The 18,895-nt window shown below is 36.2% G+C and overlaps 1 protein-coding gene across 11 annotated transcripts in view; it reads left to right on the top strand.

Annotated features, from left to right (window-relative positions):
- ZMYND8 (zinc finger MYND-type containing 8) overlaps positions 1-18,895 on the top strand; it is a 62,094-nt gene that overhangs the window by 34,524 nt on the left and 8,675 nt on the right. For 9 of the 11 annotated variants that reach the window (XM_082325861.1, XM_082325867.1, XM_082325860.1 and 6 more), the window contains 11 exons: positions 258-345; positions 979-1,034; positions 2,141-2,218; positions 3,110-3,225; positions 4,322-4,803; positions 7,036-7,176; positions 10,760-10,912; positions 11,770-12,273; positions 14,089-14,463; positions 16,579-16,769; positions 17,944-18,024. In XM_082325861.1, coding sequence (XP_082181987.1) covers positions 258-345; positions 979-1,034; positions 2,141-2,218; positions 3,110-3,225; positions 4,322-4,803; positions 7,036-7,176; positions 10,760-10,912; positions 11,770-12,273; positions 14,089-14,463; positions 16,579-16,769; positions 17,944-18,024 — 2,265 coding nt within the window. The other 2 variants (XM_082325862.1, XR_014229652.1) reach the window with 2 other exon arrangements.

Here is an 18,895-nt window from a genome sequence, read left to right as displayed (position 1 = left end):
GCTTTGTTTGGAAATGTTAAAGATGCTGATCTAAATAATTCATTATTTAGAGTTAATTTAGACGGTTCATGCATTTTCAGGGCAGTCAAAAGACACCCTGAATTTGGCAGATTCTTAAGTATTTAGAATCACAAGTCTTACAGTAAATAAGTAGTCAGTTTTATTAATTGTAGGACTGATAGGAAAGAGTGTTCAGGAAGAAGCTGTCACTTTACTCATTTCTGTTTCCTGATTCATTCTTAATTCTTTCTTTACAGAATGTTAAAAAGAAAATGTACGGTTGCACTGAAGCATTTTTGGCTGATGCCAAATGGATTTTGCACAACTGCATTATTTACAATGGGGGTAAGTTTTAATATGTACTTACGTCCTCAAATAAGAAACTTTGAAATAGTTAAAGTCAGAGCAATTTGTAGACTTGTAGTTGGCAAATGCCGAAAGTATCTTTCTGTTAATGACCATAGTGCCAAAACACAACAGATTTTTTTTTTTAACAACTGGCATACATAAAACTGTAGGACCAAATACAGCCCCTGCTGTCACTTGCTCATTCCACCTTAAAAAAAGGTCAAGTAAGTTAGAATCATAGAATGGTTTGGGTTGGAAGGGACCTTAAAGGTCACCTGGTTCCAATCCCCAAGTTGCTTCCATGTTTTGAATTGTGCAGCACTTACAGGAGACCTAATTGAGGAGAGGATACAGCATGTCCCTCACTGAAAGAGCGTATCAGTGGTGGGCAGGCCGCCGTAGGCTTCACAAAGGAACGTTTAAAGATTGTTAAAGTGTTATGTTGGGAAGGAAAGTGCCTACCATCTGCTCTTGCAAGCTTGGAGTGTATATATACACGTGTTTTTTACATTGTCTCTTTAGATGTTCTCTTTTGTCTTTAACGTTAATTTTTAAAACTAAAAACTGTTGATTTTATCATCATTCTAGCATAACAATTTTCTTGGTTAAAGCGTTTTATTGTTTCCTCAGGAAATCACAAATTGACACAAACAGCAAAAGTCATCATCAAAATCTGTGAGCATGAGGTATGTGTGCCCCACTTAATTGTTCTGTATTTTTGAAGTGTTCCATTTCATGTATTTGTGAGCGAAATAATAGGTGTTTGCTAATGTGTGTATTGCATAACTATAGTTTTTGTAGGCTGTTGTATGTTTAGATATGCATATCCATGGCCTATGGAATGATTTTTGGGAAGGGCATTGCTAATGTGTCTGCCATTAGCATATTCACTATCTATAATTAAGACTGGCGGAGGGGAGGGAGGAGAAGGAAGCGGACATATGGATTCTGCACAAAGACACATATCTTCTAAATGAATATTTGGAGTTGGAAAAAGAGACCCACATCTTCTGATTCACAGATGTGTTTTTGGTGGTTCTTTCGCTGTAACAATATGAAATTCCTCTGAATAAACGCAAAAATGACTGCATGCATTCTGAACTGATCATATGCACTGATTTTGTTTCGGTGGCAATCCATAATGTTAAGTATTACAAAAACTTGCTATTCTAAATGGAATATATTTGAACGATATTTCATTGATATAAATTATCTGATGATCTGACCCTTTATATTTATAGAAATGCTTTCTCCATCCCCAGGTTGACAGCGATATCCATGATTCACATAAATTCTGAGAACGTGTCAATTCCTAATAGAACAAAATAAATGTATAACCTGAGCCTGATATCTTAATTAGTTTATATAATATGAGCATAAGGAGGAAAATATTTTATTTTTGGTTCTGCATAAATGATGAAATTAAATGCCCGATTGAGGTTATATTTTTGCCATTGGAAGAAATTATGATAATTCTTTATCACTGAAATAAATACAACATCAAACAAAGGATGTGTTTTTTATTCGACTGGAGTAAAGGACAGAAGCGTACAATCTGAAGAGGGATGTAAAAATGTGACTGATTTATTAACTGGAATGCATATGTTACAGGGATAGAAAAAGCTGGGTGTCTGTCAAAAGAGTGTTCATTTCACAGCAAGTAAATCTTGATTTATGACCACAAATTTGTGGAAAAATAACGCTAGCAAACTAGACAGGCTGACATAATAATACTGATCATGCTTTGAACTCTGTTTAAACTCTTCGATAACTGTTTGCTTTTTCTTTTCAGATGAATGAAATCGAAGTATGTCCGGAATGTTATTTAGCTGCTTGCCAAAAACGAGAAAATTGGTTTTGTGAGCCTTGTGTAAGTTAAGGATTACGGCAGTCTAGCTCACCCATTAGACTAGCAGTTCTCATTTGACTGTTGCTTGTTATCCCCTCATCGTTTTAAACCCGTGGTGGTTACTGAGTCAAGGAAAGCTGCTGTAGTTTATGAAGTAGCTTGTGCTTGTGCATCATGGTCTTTGTGGGGTCAGACTATCTCAAGACGTTTAGCTGTAAGATTGCATGCTTTCACAAAAGGATTGGTTCAGTCAGAAATAACCGTAAAGGGTGTCAGCAACCAGTTCACAACTTCTCTGTCCTCAAATATAAGAGATCTGCTGGGTCATCTGTGCTTGCATGCGGTACTTGCACTCAGGGTAAGATTTCTGAAATGTAAATGTCTCTTTCTGCAGGTGTAGATCTGAGAGTTCAGACTTCATTTTTCTTTCGTGACCTATTAATACGTTGTCTGTTTTCTGGTTTTGTTTAATACTGCACCAAACTTGGGAAGACTTCTTAAGATTCTTAAGTAGAAGTGTATAATGCATCAAGTTCTGTCTTGGACTTAAGTGAAAATTAGACAATTTGAAAGATTGGCCCTAGCCTAACTTATGTTATGCTAAATATTTGGAGAGGACTAATCAAAAATAAATGAATAAAAAAAGTGCAATTACAATGTGTTTAATTGAGATGCTTAAGGTTGGTTGGTTGTTTTTTTACTTACTTTCTTATTTTGTCCTCTCAGGATTTATTATGTATGTATCAACTATAGAGTAAAATGGAATCCTGTATTTGGCAAATGCCTTGTGCATGTTGGATCTTTATTGAATCTAAGTAATACGTACAATTTTAAAAAAAGTCATGTTGTTTATCAGATTTGAAGGTAACACTGCTTGTATTGTCTTACTCTGTATTTTGCCTCTTCCTCTAGAGCAATCCCCACCCTTTGGTCTGGGCTAAACTCAAAGGCTTTCCATTCTGGCCTGCTAAAGCACTGAGGGATAAAGACGGGCAAGTTGATGCCCGTTTCTTCGGCCAACACGACAGGTGGGAATTTAACCAAAGGATGTCTTTGGCTGCACTTAGAAAATTCGTGTTGTTGAGACTCTTCGAGTTTTTGGATCCTGTCTTTTGAACCTTGACCCTAATAAACTGTATAATACTGTAGCATATGCAGTCTTAGTTTCTTACATGATGTCTGTAGGCTGCAAGTCAAGTGTTTGTAAAATTCATACATAGATAATCTCAGTGAGTATGCAAGGTAATTCCGGTTTTGTGCTGCAGAGAACTGTAGTTCTTAAAGATGGAAGAGGCCAATAAAGTTGTTAATGTTGTCTAAACATTATGGGAATAAACACAATCGTAGATTTTAAAAATAGAGAAAAAATATCGAAAATATAATCTGTGTTGAAAATGCCAGTTTTGCTTTGAAAGGAGTTAAGTTTTCTGTACTTGTGAACTCTCTGCATGAAAGAAAGCCATGATGAATATAAGTTGATTTGTCATGAATTGAAAATATAAATCTATACAGTTAGTACTGTAAAAAAAAATGTATAGGGCCATGAAATAATTAAGTCAAAGTTCCTGGTATTTTGATATCTTGGACGGCATGGTTTTAGAGTCTGCCTGATTTCATGATGAATAAAATCTGTCCAGCACTTACTGATAGAACTTTTCCTGGCATTGAGGAGTCTGATCACCCTGACATGGGGTGTTAAATAGACTGTTACGTTTTTAAGAATGTGCTTGTGAAGTGGTTTTTTTCCTGACCTGCTTTTTATATTTTTCTGCTAACTATGACAGATGGAAAGACTGTTTAGTTATGGTCGTCTTACAGTAACATAGACTATTCTAATTAGGAATATTTTGTCGTATTTGACCAGTGTTTATTCATGTTTTATGTGTTACTGGGTAGAGTAAAATAAGCTAGTGATAATCTAAGACATGCGGTTTACTTACTTACCAAAACTAAGCACTGAACTATTAAAAGAAGGCGGCAGAGATGGTCCTTTGAAATGATCTGAGGTATGCACGTCTTTATGAGGTGGCTAAAATAAACTAGTATGTGCACAAAAGTTGCCAACGTCAGTCCACAATGTGAAATGTAGTTATGTTATCTTTTATTTTTCTGTTTTATATATAGGGCCTGGGTTCCAATAAATAATTGCTACCTCATGTCTAAAGAAATTCCTTTTTCTGTGAAAAAGACTAAAAGCATCTTCAATAGTGCAATGCAAGAAATGGAGGTTTATGTTGATAACATTCGTAGAAAATTTGGAGTATTTAATTACGCACCTTTCCGGACACCATATACTCCCAACAATCAATACCAAATGTTATTAGACCCTGCAAACCCAACTGCTGGAACTGCAAAGACAGACAAACAGGAGAAAATCAAACTGAACTTTGATATGACAGCATCGCCCAAGATTCTAATGAGCAAGTCTATGCTGAGCAGTAGTACTGGTCGTAGGATTTCATTGACGGATATGCCACGGTCACCAATGAGTACAAACTCATCAGTTCACACTGGATCTGATGTTGAACAGGACGCGGAGAAAAAAGCAACTTCCAGTCATTTTAGTGCCAGTGAAGAATCCATGGACTTCATTGAGAAAAATACAGGTAAAAAACGAAGGGCGGGGGGGGCACAGGACTTCGCACTTGGTTAATTCACTAGTTTTATTACATGTACTTTTTAAAGACAGACTGTATTATGACTCATTTTATGAAGAAATTTTAGAAGAAAAGATGGGTTTAACTTTGTGTCACAGATAAAAATTAACAGTCCTTTCTGCCCCATTGAGAAGGACTAAATAATCTTGAAAAGCGACCAAACCCCTTCAGTTTAAATAGCAGGAAATAGTTGTAACTATCAAAATGAATGGAGAGTGGCTGTAAATACCAAAAGAGATAGAATTGTCCTGATTAGGAGGTATTCTATTTAAAATTTGATAGCTCTTTTTCAAGGCAATGAGCTTAATTTATAGTGTTCCAACCGAGTAGTTAAAATATGATAAAACACAGTTCCATAGACAGAGTGGATAAAGAGAAAAAGGAGTGTAGAACACAGAATTTGGACTTCTCAGACTTATGATGTAGTCAAAGACCAAATGCGAGCTAATTTTGTGGCACTCGGGCAAACTGCTTTATCTTAGTTTTTTTCATCTATAAAAGAGAGTTCCTCACTACCTGAAAGAAATGATACAGTATATTAATTAATATGCGTATTTTAAAACTTTGCTTTTGGTGAAAGGATGCCTTTGTGTAGAAAACTATATCAATATGTCCTGTTACAATTTTTAGATAAAATGCTGTTATTTATTTGTTTATTTGTTATAATATCATTCTTTCTAGCCAATAAAGGCTAGGCTGTGAAACTGCCTTTGGGTACAGAAGTGTCTTGTGATATGATCCTGTCCATCTTAAGAAAGTGATGACGAAGTAACTGTATGAATTTAAATATATGAAAATACTTGGATTTTTCAGTAGAGTAACATGTCAGAAGGAATAATTCATTTTACACATAAATTATCATGTATATATGTGTGTACAGCTCTTATACATAAGGTGTAGCTAACAGGTACTGGTTTCTGTCTTAAAACATAGAGCTGTTGTTATACCACATTATTATTTCTTTATAGTAGTGGAGATATTAACGGAAAGTCACATTAAAGCTATTTTGTCAGATAAAGATAAAAGAAGATGACAGATGTTATCCTGGTACTCTGGATTCTTGATTAGCATAGCAATCCTGGGGAATTTTTCTAACTTTTCCTCAGGCCTTACTATCCTCTGTCCTACTGCATAGAAATGCTGGATTGGACTTAACAGCAGTTAAACTAGAATATTCAGTTTCTCACCTGGCGTTTCTACCCATATATTGTTACAAATGCTAACTTTTTGTAATATTTACTTTCTGTATAAACTTAGCTGTCCTATTACTGGAATCTGTGTGTTTCAATTCAACTGTAAATTAAATTACTTGTTTGCTGTAAAAAGTAATTCAAGTAGTGTGACTGCGCTATCTATCCTTAGACAAGAACGGTTTTATTTGGATGCCTCTGTTGTGTATTTTGAGTGTAGAAAATAACTTGGAAACAGTTACTGAAACAGCAGATATTGCTACCATTTAGGAATCTGAAAATACATAGACAATCCTGGATGTACTGGGGAAGAAAAAGTGTCCAGTAGTGAGTTTAGGATGACATTTTCAGACATGAAGCAGAGATTTAACAGACAGAAATTAGTCTCTTGCTGACAAGAATAAGTCTTTTTTTTTTTTTTTTTTTTTTTTTTAGGTAGTGGCCTGCAATGCTTCCCTTTATAGACTGTTTGGCTGCTTCCAGAAGTTTTGCTTTTGAAACATTATTTCATGCAGATTTTAAAAGCTCAGAGCATAGAATTTTGCTTAAACTCTGTATAAATTAGAATACCGGAGATGTTTGGTTACTGATCTCCAGCTGTACTGATTAAACTTGCTATGATTTGTACTTTTAATTCTCTGTTAATATAGCTAGAAAATGGGGCAGGTGGGGTTTTGTATGTTTACTTGCATACATGAATTAAAATAGATAGCAATTTAGAGTGTCAGAATTTGTTCCAAATAACCAAATCTTGAAAGCTAAAAACTTTCTGTCACTGCAAACAGAGTTGTTTTGAGGGTAAGCACACATTTGGCCCAACTATATAGGTGCAGTAAAATCACTTTTCTTACAATTTCTTTCTTTATTAAACTAAAATTAAAGGGATATCTTTTCACTGCTTGAGTAGGTTTAAAAGCTGTTTTGTCCCAGTGAATATGGCTTTATTGTGATTATTTTTAAATCTGTCTTTATTAATTTTGTACTTTTTCAGCTTCTCCAGCACCAACAAGAACGGGTCAAGCAGGGAGCTTGTCAGGCAGCCCCAAACCTTTCTCTCCTCAAGCATCAACACCAATTTCTGCTAAGCAAGAAAGAACTTCCACTCCAGGAAGCATTCTGAACCTTAATCTTGGTTAGTCTTAACTTTTGAAAATCTAGTATGTGATAGCTGGGTAAATTACAGTGGTGTCAATGCAACATAATATGAACAAACTTGCTTGTATGTGGCTTTAAATGAGGCACATGTGTAATTATTGTTTCATCAAATATGCTGTTCTTTTTTTGTTTTATGAATGAAAGTTCCTGTTATTGTTTCTTCTTGTTGATGAAAGGAAGTAGTTAAAGGATGACTTTTTTTTTTTAGCTGAACTGTACAAATCAATGTTTCTAAACAGTAGGTAAGTTTGTAAAGGTTGTAATTACATGAACATTGCTGCTCTTTACCCCTCAGTCTCTCAAGTGAATTGCTGGCAAGGTTTTCTTGTGGTCTTTAGGATTTAGGATTTACTAGGGCTTCTCTCTTGCTGCCTTCACATCACCTCCTCACTGACCATCCCTCTCTAGGGAGATAGATGGATGAAAGGAATTAGCAGATGTCTTGAAAATCCCTAGGAGTAAATCTTGGGATTCTGGAATGTTGAAAGATGGAGTAGGTAAGTACTAAGTTGGTAAAATAGTTCTGAAATGCAAACAGATATAATCGGTCTCCTCAGTCATGCTTTGTTCCTGTGAGTCTTCTGGTTCAGTTCTGGCTGCTTTTTACCTCCACATCATCTTACATGGAGAAACAGGATTCTGCCCCTTGGCATTAGCCAAATACTTCAGGAAAGCTTGAGCTCAAATGCTGAATTCATGTTTTCAGTGAGTTACAGATAATCTGATTCTGGATACAAGCTCTCAAGTATATTTTTCAGTGTGTTAATCTATCTGTGTGGACATAACCATAGAATTAATTTATTCTGTTGCACTGCACCTGTTTGTCATCTTATTTGAGGTGACAATGCATTTGGAAAACCATTAAGAAATATGTAGTGCAGCAGTAGTTTGAGCCACAGATGGGAGACATCAGCTGGAGCATAGAATATTTTGAATAAATAGTGTGGATCGGAAAATCCAATGTTATGGCCCGTGAGCAATACCATAAAAGAACAGCTAGTATACTTTCAAGTAGAATATCAGTTATTTTTTCAGCTTTAGGGGAGTTTCCTTTGCTAAATATACTGTTTGGTGCTGGGAATGAAAATGGCAACCCTTCTTCATTTAATAGTGTCAGCTGTGCCGGACAGATTCATCTGTGAATCCTATGGTTTTCAGATATGAGTTACTGTGTCTCATTGTCATACATAATGTGAACAGGGTTTCTCTCTGAAAAACAAAAGTGAAGGTCCAGAAAACAAAGACACCTACGTACCTTGAGCAGAGTGCTAGGACGACTGTGTGATCACCCTCCAATTCAGCAATAAGGAAGGAAAAATAATGGCAATGAGCCATCTGTTGTTACTGGCAGACTGGCTAAATTGGAAAACGGAGGTATGGAATGACCAAGCTGTACACAGATTGCTTGGAAAAAATACATATTCTGGAGAGTATAGGACCTGTCCGTGTGTAACAGAGGCCGAAAAGATAGAACAGGTTTGACCTAGTAAGGAGTGAAAATTCTCAGATTGGTAAGGAGAAAAAGTAAAGACTTTGGAGACGAGAACTTGAAGATTTCTCCACAATGGGCTTGTCTGCCCTTTGGCTCTCTTTCGTTTTTACTAATACTTTGACATTAATGCTACAGATTGGAAATCCAGATCTCAGTGAGACCTACTTGTAGGTTAGATAGAGCAATCTGGATTGCGAGACTTCTTTCATATATTAAGATGTAGGGTTCCCTGGGGAGATGTTAGTGCTCGACTTCATCTTCACCCATTCTCCATTTTTTTCGTCTCTTTGTAACCACCATGTAGTTAACTAAGGCTGTGAAGGCCTTGAATCAAATACTGTTCTACGGGTGACACAACCATTACGGCTGTGGAATTAGTGTGGATTGGGTGACGTAGTTAGCACAGGAAGAAGGAACCTAATTTAGTAAACATTTCCAATACAAGGAATAAATTTTTCAGAAGTACTCAAGTGACTTAGAACCTTCATTTTTCTTTTCAAAATTTGCACTGCACTGAAAGTGATAGAGTTTGTTTAGTCTCTTCCAGTATGAATATGTGACATGAGGAGTGTGAAATTCAGTATTACTTTTATGACCATTTCACTGGGACTAGAAAGGACGATTGAGTGTTATTTAGCCTGAATTTGTGAATGCTATAATGTGTATATATTACAAGCCCGGAGGATCCAAATTACAGCCTGTATATTTAGCTTGTGGGATTGCACCACACAAGTTGCTGCCTGTCTCTAGGAAGAGATAAGAACTGCTATTTTAGCAGTAAAGAAAAACAGCATGAATACTTGAATGGGTCCTTCTGTACCTGCTCTATCTGCAATACAGATTCTGTTTGCAACCTGATAGGAGATGGAATGGCCAAGCCTGATGGAGACAACGGTACTGCTGAAGTTGAGTCATTATTTACTATGGTTCTTAAATTTCAAGTGTGGAATGTGCCTTGATATTAAGTTCAAACTTGTAAAGAATGTCTGGTCAGAGGAATCGTTGGCTCAGCCCTCCGCATTTAGTTCACTTTTCTCCGAGTTGTGCATCAACAAAAAATGTCTTGTAAATATATGTTGTTTGTTTGTTTGTTTTTTAAAGTAAAATAAGGCAACAATGTGACATCTTTAACTGCTGTGGAATGAAACTAAACGAAGCACAAATGCGCGTTGTGCCAGTGTTGCCTTTTGTCTTCTCCATGGCCTCCGTCCTTTTCCAGCGTATGGCATTGGCTCCTTTCATCCTACCATGAGCCAGCTGAAGGAGCTAAACTGGCCACACATAATTCTTCTCTCCATTCCTTCCCCCTTCTTCATGTCCCCTTCCTCCTCCCCCAAACAAGCAACTAACTCCAGACGGTTTAGTGCCCTGAGCACTAATGGAGTGTCAGCACTGTTGGCAGAGTAAAGGATAGGACTATGGAACAGCAACATAACCTCTGAAATTGGAAAAATGAAGCAAAAACGTTAAACTTAGTTGCTAAGACAGTTTTAGCTTTAGCACTGTACTCTTGGCAGACAGATCTCTATGTTTCAGAGTGAAAATTCTCTACATGTATAGGAGAGCTTGAGATTTTGCTGACATACGTTGAAAAACTTATTATTTTATCTGAAATTTATTAATCTACCTAGTGTAACAATCCACATTTTTATTTCTGTTCTCGTGACTTGTCTTTTGAATTTTGAATGGTGACTATAAGGAGTTTTATTCCTATTTAATTTTCTCTGTGAAAATATTACTACTAGTAGTAAATAACAGCAGTAGCTTACTGGAAGTGCTGACAGACAGCTTATGGACCTGAATGATGATTTCTTGATAATTTCACACTGACGGAGAAAACGTCCACTTGATGCATGCATTTTGCATGTGAAATATGTAGTATCAAAGAGGAAGCATCCACTGTTTGTAGTAAAGTCATTCTAGAATTATTATTTAGCCCATAATTATAAAAGAAGTGAAATATGTTTCAGATTGTCTGCATTGTTACTCGGTGAAATTTGTCTTATCTGGATAGTGATCTCTCTTCTTTTTGTAAAATATTTTACTTAGTTCCTTCTTCTTTTTCTAGATCGTAGCAAAGCTGAGATGGATCTGAAAGAGTTGAGTGAGTCAGTCCAACAGCAGACCACTCCTGTGCAGCTCATTTCCCCAAAACGACAGATACGTAGTAGGTTCCAGCTTAATCTTGACAAGACAATAGAGAGTTGTAAAGCGCAGCTTGGTAAGTATATCTCAACAGTACAATGGACATCTGAAGGATACACTTAAGGAAATGTTGAATTGGAGTTGAAAAGAAGTTTTTGAGTAGTAAAACCTTAACTATTTTATGCATTAAAACAAGAGTAGAGGATATTTGAACTCTTTGAGGCAAGTAGAATGCACTGAACTAGTTTAATTTAAAATACAGTGAGACCTGATGTTTCAAATTTTTGTCAAAAAGCTTTCATCTTTTAATCTGTTTTTGTACTATTCTGATGTAGATAGTATGACAGAATTATAGTCTTAATAAAATTTTGTAAATTGAAAAGCTCAAGAATTGTACCTAACTCATGTCATTTGCACAAATTAGTATATCCAGTCACACAGGAGCTGAATGCTGTTAGAAACATTAGTGTTGTCTAGAACTTAATTAAAGGCTTTCTAGGCACTAAAAACCCCAGAGATTCTCCTTGCAAAACTTACACAGTCTAAAACTGATTCTGCAAACATGCCTGTGAGTAACTTTCATCAGGTAAATAGCGTTACTGATTTTAAGGTTGTTTCTTGTGGAGAAAAAGAATTCCTCTTTGTATTTGCCGGCATCGGTCCTAAGTTGAACAAAACAGCTTGCAGGTAGTTGAAAAAAGCAGTGAAAGGAGGGCCATTGAATGAAATAAAAATATGAATTGGAATATGTGGAAGGTAATTCTTATACATTCTGGTATTGAGACAGGGCGCTAAGGGAAGTGTTTATAGCTTAAGGACTGACAGTTAAGATAATGGTATGTATACGCTTTGTTCCAGTATATAGAGTATTTTTTTTGGTAATGTCAGTCAGTCTGATGTCAGCATGGAATATACTTTCCTCCCCACAATTAGGAATAAATGAAATATCTGAAGCTGTTTATACTGCAGTAGAACACAGTGACTCTGAAGATTCTGAAAAATCCGACACCAGTGACAGTGAATATAGTGATGAGGATCAGAAATCAAAGAATGATCAAGAAGATGGAGAGGACAAGGAAGGTACAAGAAGTGACAAAGAATCATTGAGCTTGAAAAAAAAACCTAAGCCCCCAGCACAGAACGAAGACAAGGAGGACCTTAAAAGCACAAGTCCAGAAGTGGAGAAAACAGATGACCCAGTCAAAGAAAAGGCAATTACAGACACTGAAAAAGAATTTTCTGAAAAGGGAAAAAGTTTACAGCATCCTGCAAAAGAAAAACTGAAAGGTAAAGATGAAACAGACTCTCCAACTGTGCATCTAGGACTGGACTCTGATTCTGAGAGTGAACTTGTCATCGATCTAGGAGATGATCATTGTGGCCGTGAAGGAAGGAAAACCAAGAAAGAATCTAAAGAACCTCCTCCTAAACAAGACGGTAGGATGAAATTCTTTCCTTCCTTTTTTTCCTTCTGTTCTGTAGGGCTGTTACCAAAGCCAGAGCTGTTACCTTTCTTTTTGCATTAAGGTAAAAATATCTGTACTAAAACAATTTTTAGGAATGATTTTTTGTTCTTTGTGGCTATGGAAAAGTTTTCAATCTTCATTATAGTTTCTGGTTTAAATAAAATGTTTCATTGAGTTTCCTTTCAGCAGTGTAGAACTGTGAATATCTGTAATATTTGTTCTGTGACAAATGTAGAATTTATTTTGCAATTGTTATGACTTTCAGTTGAATCTTTACATTTCTGTAGACCTCTCAAAATTGCAGGTGCAGAAGAAGCTGGAACTTACGAAACATACAAATTGCATAAGGTCCCATTGAAATCAATGTAAATGCTCTCACTAATAATCAAAAGAACAGCTAAATCGCATGTATGGTGCCTGAGATACTGCCCCGTGCTTCTGTGGGTTGCTAAAAGAGGAAAGCAATCTCAATTAATGAGTACAGTGCTTTTGCTAAGCTTGTTCTGCATGTTAGCCTTTCGACAAAACAAAACAGAAAACCAGATTTAAATGGTTAGATTGAAAAAAATTTTATTCTTCATATAACTTTCTCTTCTTGTCTATATTTTATAGGATGTTGGCTCAATCATTTTATTTAAAACGTTTTCAATCAGTTAACTAAGCATACTTTAGAAGACAACTTAATGCTTCTGAATTTTGAATCTTAAAACAGAATTTAATGGATAAATGTTATTATGAAATAATCAAGGAAATAGGCTTATAAACTAAAAACAGAATTGTAATTTTGGGGAATTTATATTGACTGATTCTTGTTTTATTTAAAAATTTATTAAGCAAGGCAACTTTATGAATTTCAAAATCACTGATTCATGTGTTACTAGTGGCCTAAACCAGTGATGGTTGAAATAATAAGTAATCCTAAAATTTTACTTTGATATAGAGGCAAAAGAATTAATACGTATTCTGAGTGAAATTAAAAGTGGATTTAAATATTCAGAGAGAGAGAGAGAGAGAGAGAGAGAGAGAGAGAGAAACCTATATGAATATATTCTAGACATAATTTGTGTCCTGCCCATGATTCCAAGGCCCCTGCCTTTACTTGTGGCTATCAGATATTAAAATGCTTCAGTCCCGAAAAGAGATCTGATGCGTGCAAATCTGAAGGTCTTCGCCCCCTTTCCAGAAACCTGTCAATGCAGCAGCCTTCTCTTTCAGATATTTTTCCTGGCCACAGCTTTGGAAGAATCATCCAGTTCCTAAATTGATCTGATATGTGGAACAGTCAACCATAAACTCTGGAAGATTTTTGAGTAAATACAGATATCTTAAATACATTGTATATTTCGTTGTCAGTGCCAGTTCACCTTTGTTTAGAAAGTTTTTAGTATGCTATTCCTTCAGTTATTGTTCAGTCATTGTTCCTTTTGAACGTATTTTTCTCCTGAAGGAAATTGGGATGAGAGGTGTAAGTGGTAACCCAGAAACACCCTAACAAATGCTAACCTCTCGCATATCTTCCAAAGGAGGTCAGGCTGGTTTTCTGGGGTTTGTACTTTTGTTTTGCTTAATGGCTAGTGCTTCTGAATTGCCACCAACTTCAACTACACTGAAATGAGTTTACTTGTAAAATATCAAAATTAGTTTACTTGTAGAGTATCAATTACCTTTTGGGGAAAATAATTCAAAGTAGACTGGAAGGTGCATATGGCTCTTGCAAAAATTAGATGGAAAATGATGAATTAGATGCGTGGGTGAAAAGCTGGCATTACATTTTGTGTTTGTTTAGTTGTAGGTAAAACTCCACCTTCCTCCAGTGCAAGCAGCCAGCCTCTACCAGAAACTCCAGTACTTACCCGCTCTGCAGCCCAGACTCCACCAGCGGGTGTGACAGCAACTACTAGTGCTTCTTCTACTGTCAGTGCTCCGTCTGCAGCCACTGGAAGCCCTGTGAAAAAGCAGAGGCCTCTGCTGCCGAAGGAAACTGCCCCTGCTGTGCAGCGTGTAGTGTGGAATTCTTCAAATAAATTTCAGACATCATCTCAGAAATGGCACATGCAGAAGGTGCAGAGACAGCAGCAACAGCAGCAGAGCCAGCAGTCTCAGTCACAGCAACCTCAGTCCTCTCAAGGGACAAGATACCAGACAAGACAAGCAGTTAAAGGTACACACTTTCTAACTCAATGTGCCTGTGATGCCATAATTCCCCAGTAGTGATCTCAGTGCTCCAAGGCTGCCTAACCAGGAGTTCTTCCATATAAACAAAATCTCAGAGTGTGGTTCTCCTCTGATAAGTGACTTTAAAATACAACAACTTACTCACCATACCTGCTCTTTCTGGTGTGTATTTAGAGTCATGTCTCCTTATTTTAATGACAAAAAGTTTTTCTGTGTATCTGTATAAATATTTTTGCCATTCTTAGCCATCACAGATTTGGGAGAGTGAACTGAATTATTTTCTGGATTATATGATAAAACGATTAACTATTCCACTTGCATGATTTCCACTCTCACCTCAATATCTACAAACTGGATCCAGTTTTATCTGACAAGCTGCTGATCTGTACGGTTTTTCATAGAGTATAATTTGGCAACATTGAAATTACCCAGGCTACATTTGTCTTTGAAATCCCTGTTGCTTAACTCTTAACAAGACTTGGATGCTAGTTTACTGAGCAAACAGCCACGGCATTTTAGAATGTTTTCACACCTGTTTTCTTACCATCCCTTGGCCAGAGGTTTCGCTAGTAGTAGGCACGTGGTAATGTAAGCCCATGCTTCTATTGCTTCGCTTCACAGAACAGCAACTTCATGTAAATCTAGCTTCATTTATAATTTCAAGTTAATAAACTGAACTGTTTACTAGTGTGCCTGATGAACAGGTACTCTCCATCCTGCTAACACTGCTGGCAAGCCAGTAAGTTCAGACAGAAGAGAGGTTTAGGTAGTGGGTCACATACAAACGCTCGCCAGAGGCACATTTCTCTGGTCCCAAACTGCTCTTCTGACTGTCATTTAAGAAGTGTTGAAGAAGCAGTATCTTTCTACTTGTAGACTGCACAAATTTCACACAGAAATACTCCGTGAGAAAAATAAATATGAAGCTTGGTGAAGTCTTATTTTTAATAGAATCATACTTTAGTATAAGACCTTAATAATATGGGCTGAACTTTAAATGTTCAGGCTATGAGTTTGTTTCATCAACGTGTTTACTATTGAGCACATCATAGCAATGTTCCGTCTTCAATATTACATTCTAGAAATATTTCAAATGAAAACTATAAAATCTATAGATTTCTTATACAGTGAATTGGCATAAACAAAAATATAGTACATAGAGATAAACTGAATACCTTTTTTATTTCAGTAATTCCTGTTTTGAGGATATTGCCAATGAAGACATCTTTTATAATATGCATCATTAAAAATAGATTGAAAAGTATTGTCCTAAAAAAAATTTTTTTAAAAAAATATTTAAGGCAGATAAGTCATTAGGAATGAAAAGGTGAGGGTCTTTGCATTTTGATTTGTACTCTCATTTTTTAATTACCCACTGTTTAAGATTATTTGAAATACTGACCAAAGATGACAAAGCTTTTCTTACCCTGTTTGAGTTAACACTATGAATAACTTCTTTGCTTTAACGAGTTAATCTAATGTCACGTTCCTTGCTCTGCAGCCAGCCAAAGGCTAATGTTGATCTGGATATATGTATATTAAACATGTCTCAACATTAATACTAATTCGTAGCATGAATAACAAAAGAAAGGGAATAACACCAGGAAGTATTACTAAAGTAGGCTTTCTTCAACAGTGGCTCACTAAACCTTGTTTCAAAGCGAAAAGAAAAGAAATTCAATAATCTGTTTCAAAATTATGGCAAATGAAAATGTCAAAGTCTAACTTATGCTCATACATATGGTATTAGTTGGGAGTTCTCCAAATTGAGAGGTTAGGAAGTGAATTCCTAGGAAGTGGGATGGAAAAGTCCCCAACTGGGAGGAAAACAGATCTGAGGGAGACTTTTGCATTGGCCAGTCTAAAATAGTAAGTTTCAAAGATATATTTGCTTCATTACCTTTAAGCCTTACAATTATGTACAAGTTCAGTGGCTGGGCACTGTATAATTAATTGATTAAATGGCACCATCGTATAAATAATGTCAGTCTTTGAAACGGTTAGGTGTGCACATTTAAGTTAGACGTTGAAGTCAGAAGTTTGCCTATTTATTTTCATAATTGTTTCTGTGATTGATCTGCTGTATGTTCTCTTTTCTTAGCTGTGCAGCAAAAAGAGATCACCCAGAGCACTTCCACATCCACTATAACCTTGGTTACAAGTACTCAACCTATTTCTATGGTTACCAGTTCTGGATCTGCAAGTACTCTTTCTTCCTCAGTTAATACAGACTTGCCAATTGCAACAGCTTCAGCTGATGTGGCTGCAGATATTGCTAAATATACTAGCAAAGTAAGTTCTTGAGCAAGGTTTTCTTGAAATTTTATTTGGAAGTGAACTTTCACATTTTTGACATTTCAGATTCTGAAATAAGTTTATTTTCAGGTGGTCATATGTTGCAAATTCATTCTACTAGGTAGGAACAGCTAGATTTTGACAAAAGTGCTGAACCATCTTTTTAGGGTTGGCTGAATGCTGCCATTCCAAGCTAAAAGTTATTAAAGAGAAGATGTGGTGTAATACTTGTAACATAATAGTGGGGTTGTTTGGTCTGGAGGAGAGGAGGCTGAGGGGAGCCCTCATCGCTCTCCGCAATGGCCTGAAAGGAGGCTGGAGCCGGGGGGGTCGGTCTCTGCTCCCCAGGAACAAGCGATGGGACGAGAGGGAACGGCCTCAAGCTGCGCCAGGGCAGGGTTGGGTTGGGTATTAGGGAAAACTTCTTCACAGAAAGGGCTGTCAGGGCCTGGCCCAGGCTGCCCAGGGCAGGGGCTGAGTCCCCATCCCTGGGGGGATTTAAAAGCCGGGCAGACGTGGTGCTTGGGGACATGGTTTAGTGGTGGCCTTGGCAGTGATAGGTTAACAGTTGGACTCGATGATCTTAAGGGTCTTTTCCAACCTTAATGATTCTATGATTCTATGACAGTGAGGGATGGGACATTAGCTTTTCATATACTCTCTTAGATCGTTAAATTAAAAAATCACGGTGAATATTATATAAGGAAATAAAGTTGAGTACCCAGGCATTAAAAGCACCAGAATTAATCTTGACTATCAACTTTCAATGTTCTCACTCAACCATATGGTCTTGGTGGGATTGTCAGTGGTCAGCAATGTCAGTGTCTTTTTTTTTATTATTTATTTTTAGGTTTTTTTAATTGAGTTTCTTCCCCAAACTCATGGTTGTATTTTTTAATTTGTAAATTACATTAATGGCAATTTCTTGGAAAAGTAGAAGGTCAAGCAGTTCACCAGTTCAGGACACTTAAAAATCAGAATCCTGATCAAAAATGTTGTGTTCTACCTTCTAAATAGTCCTCTAAAAGTAGACCCAGATAAATACAGAGAGAGATACGGGGCATTGTTGATAGTAATGTGAGTTCACATCAGAATGGTTGAAAGGAAGTGAAAGTGGGTGTCTATTAAAAATACATATCACAGAATTTTCTTTTTTCATTTTGTCTTTCAGATGATGGATGCCATCAAAGGAACAATGACTGAAATATATAATGATCTTTCAAAAAATACTACTGGAAGTACAATAGCTGAGGTGAGTGTTAAGATTTAAAAAAAAAAAAAAAACTGCTTGTATTTTAACTTTGAAAGTTGCAAAATAGTATTTTTATATATAAAAGTACCATATAACTATAAATATATATAAATATAAATAAAAAGTATTATAAATTGAGACTCTCCAGAGATCCTAAATTCCATCCTGTTTTAGAAGTAATGATTACAGTGGTAGAGAAAAACACTGACAAAACATCAGATGGGCTCTGTAAGATAAGCAGCAAGAACAGTAGGCCATCAAGCCCAGATCCTTAAAGCTTCTGTTGAGAATTTAATTTCATATCACCTTGTTTAAAATCAGAAATGAAATAATTTTTTTGAAAGTATCATTTCTTAAAAACACGTATTTGTCCGCTGGAGGAAGAAGATTTGAATTTACTTGTAGTACAGTAGCTTATCCTGGTTATGTGATTATGACCATAGTTTTTAATAGTTTTTTAAAATACTTTTAATACTTTCTGCATTTTTTATGAAATGCTATGCATTGCTTTTAATTGTCTCCAAACGTAGTACTTAGTATCTTTTAAGCATTTTCTTTAGACTTGGAAAAAGCAGATTAAGCAGTGTAAACTAAGTACAAATGTGAACAAATAAAGCTCAGAGTTAAAAGTGTGATGGTTTGTTTGCTTGTTTTAACCAAAATAAGGAAGTCGCAATTTTGAGCAATAATATTTGTATTCCCAACCCACAGTGAATGAAACCAATGCTTTCCTAAGCCACATCTAGTTAAACAAACAAACAAGTCATACTAATAAATGCAAGCAAAACTGGGGAATGGGTTTTTGATTCCAGTCAGAGAAATTTGAGACTCGACTAATTTCAGAGGAAGCAAGAGCAAGTTTAATAGAAAT

This window comes from Platalea leucorodia (genome assembly GCF_965183815.1).
Source record: "Platalea leucorodia genome assembly, chromosome: 13".
Classification (NCBI taxonomy): domain Eukaryota; kingdom Metazoa; phylum Chordata; class Aves; order Pelecaniformes; family Threskiornithidae; genus Platalea; species Platalea leucorodia.
This window is presented reverse-complemented; position numbering and strand designations above follow the sequence as displayed.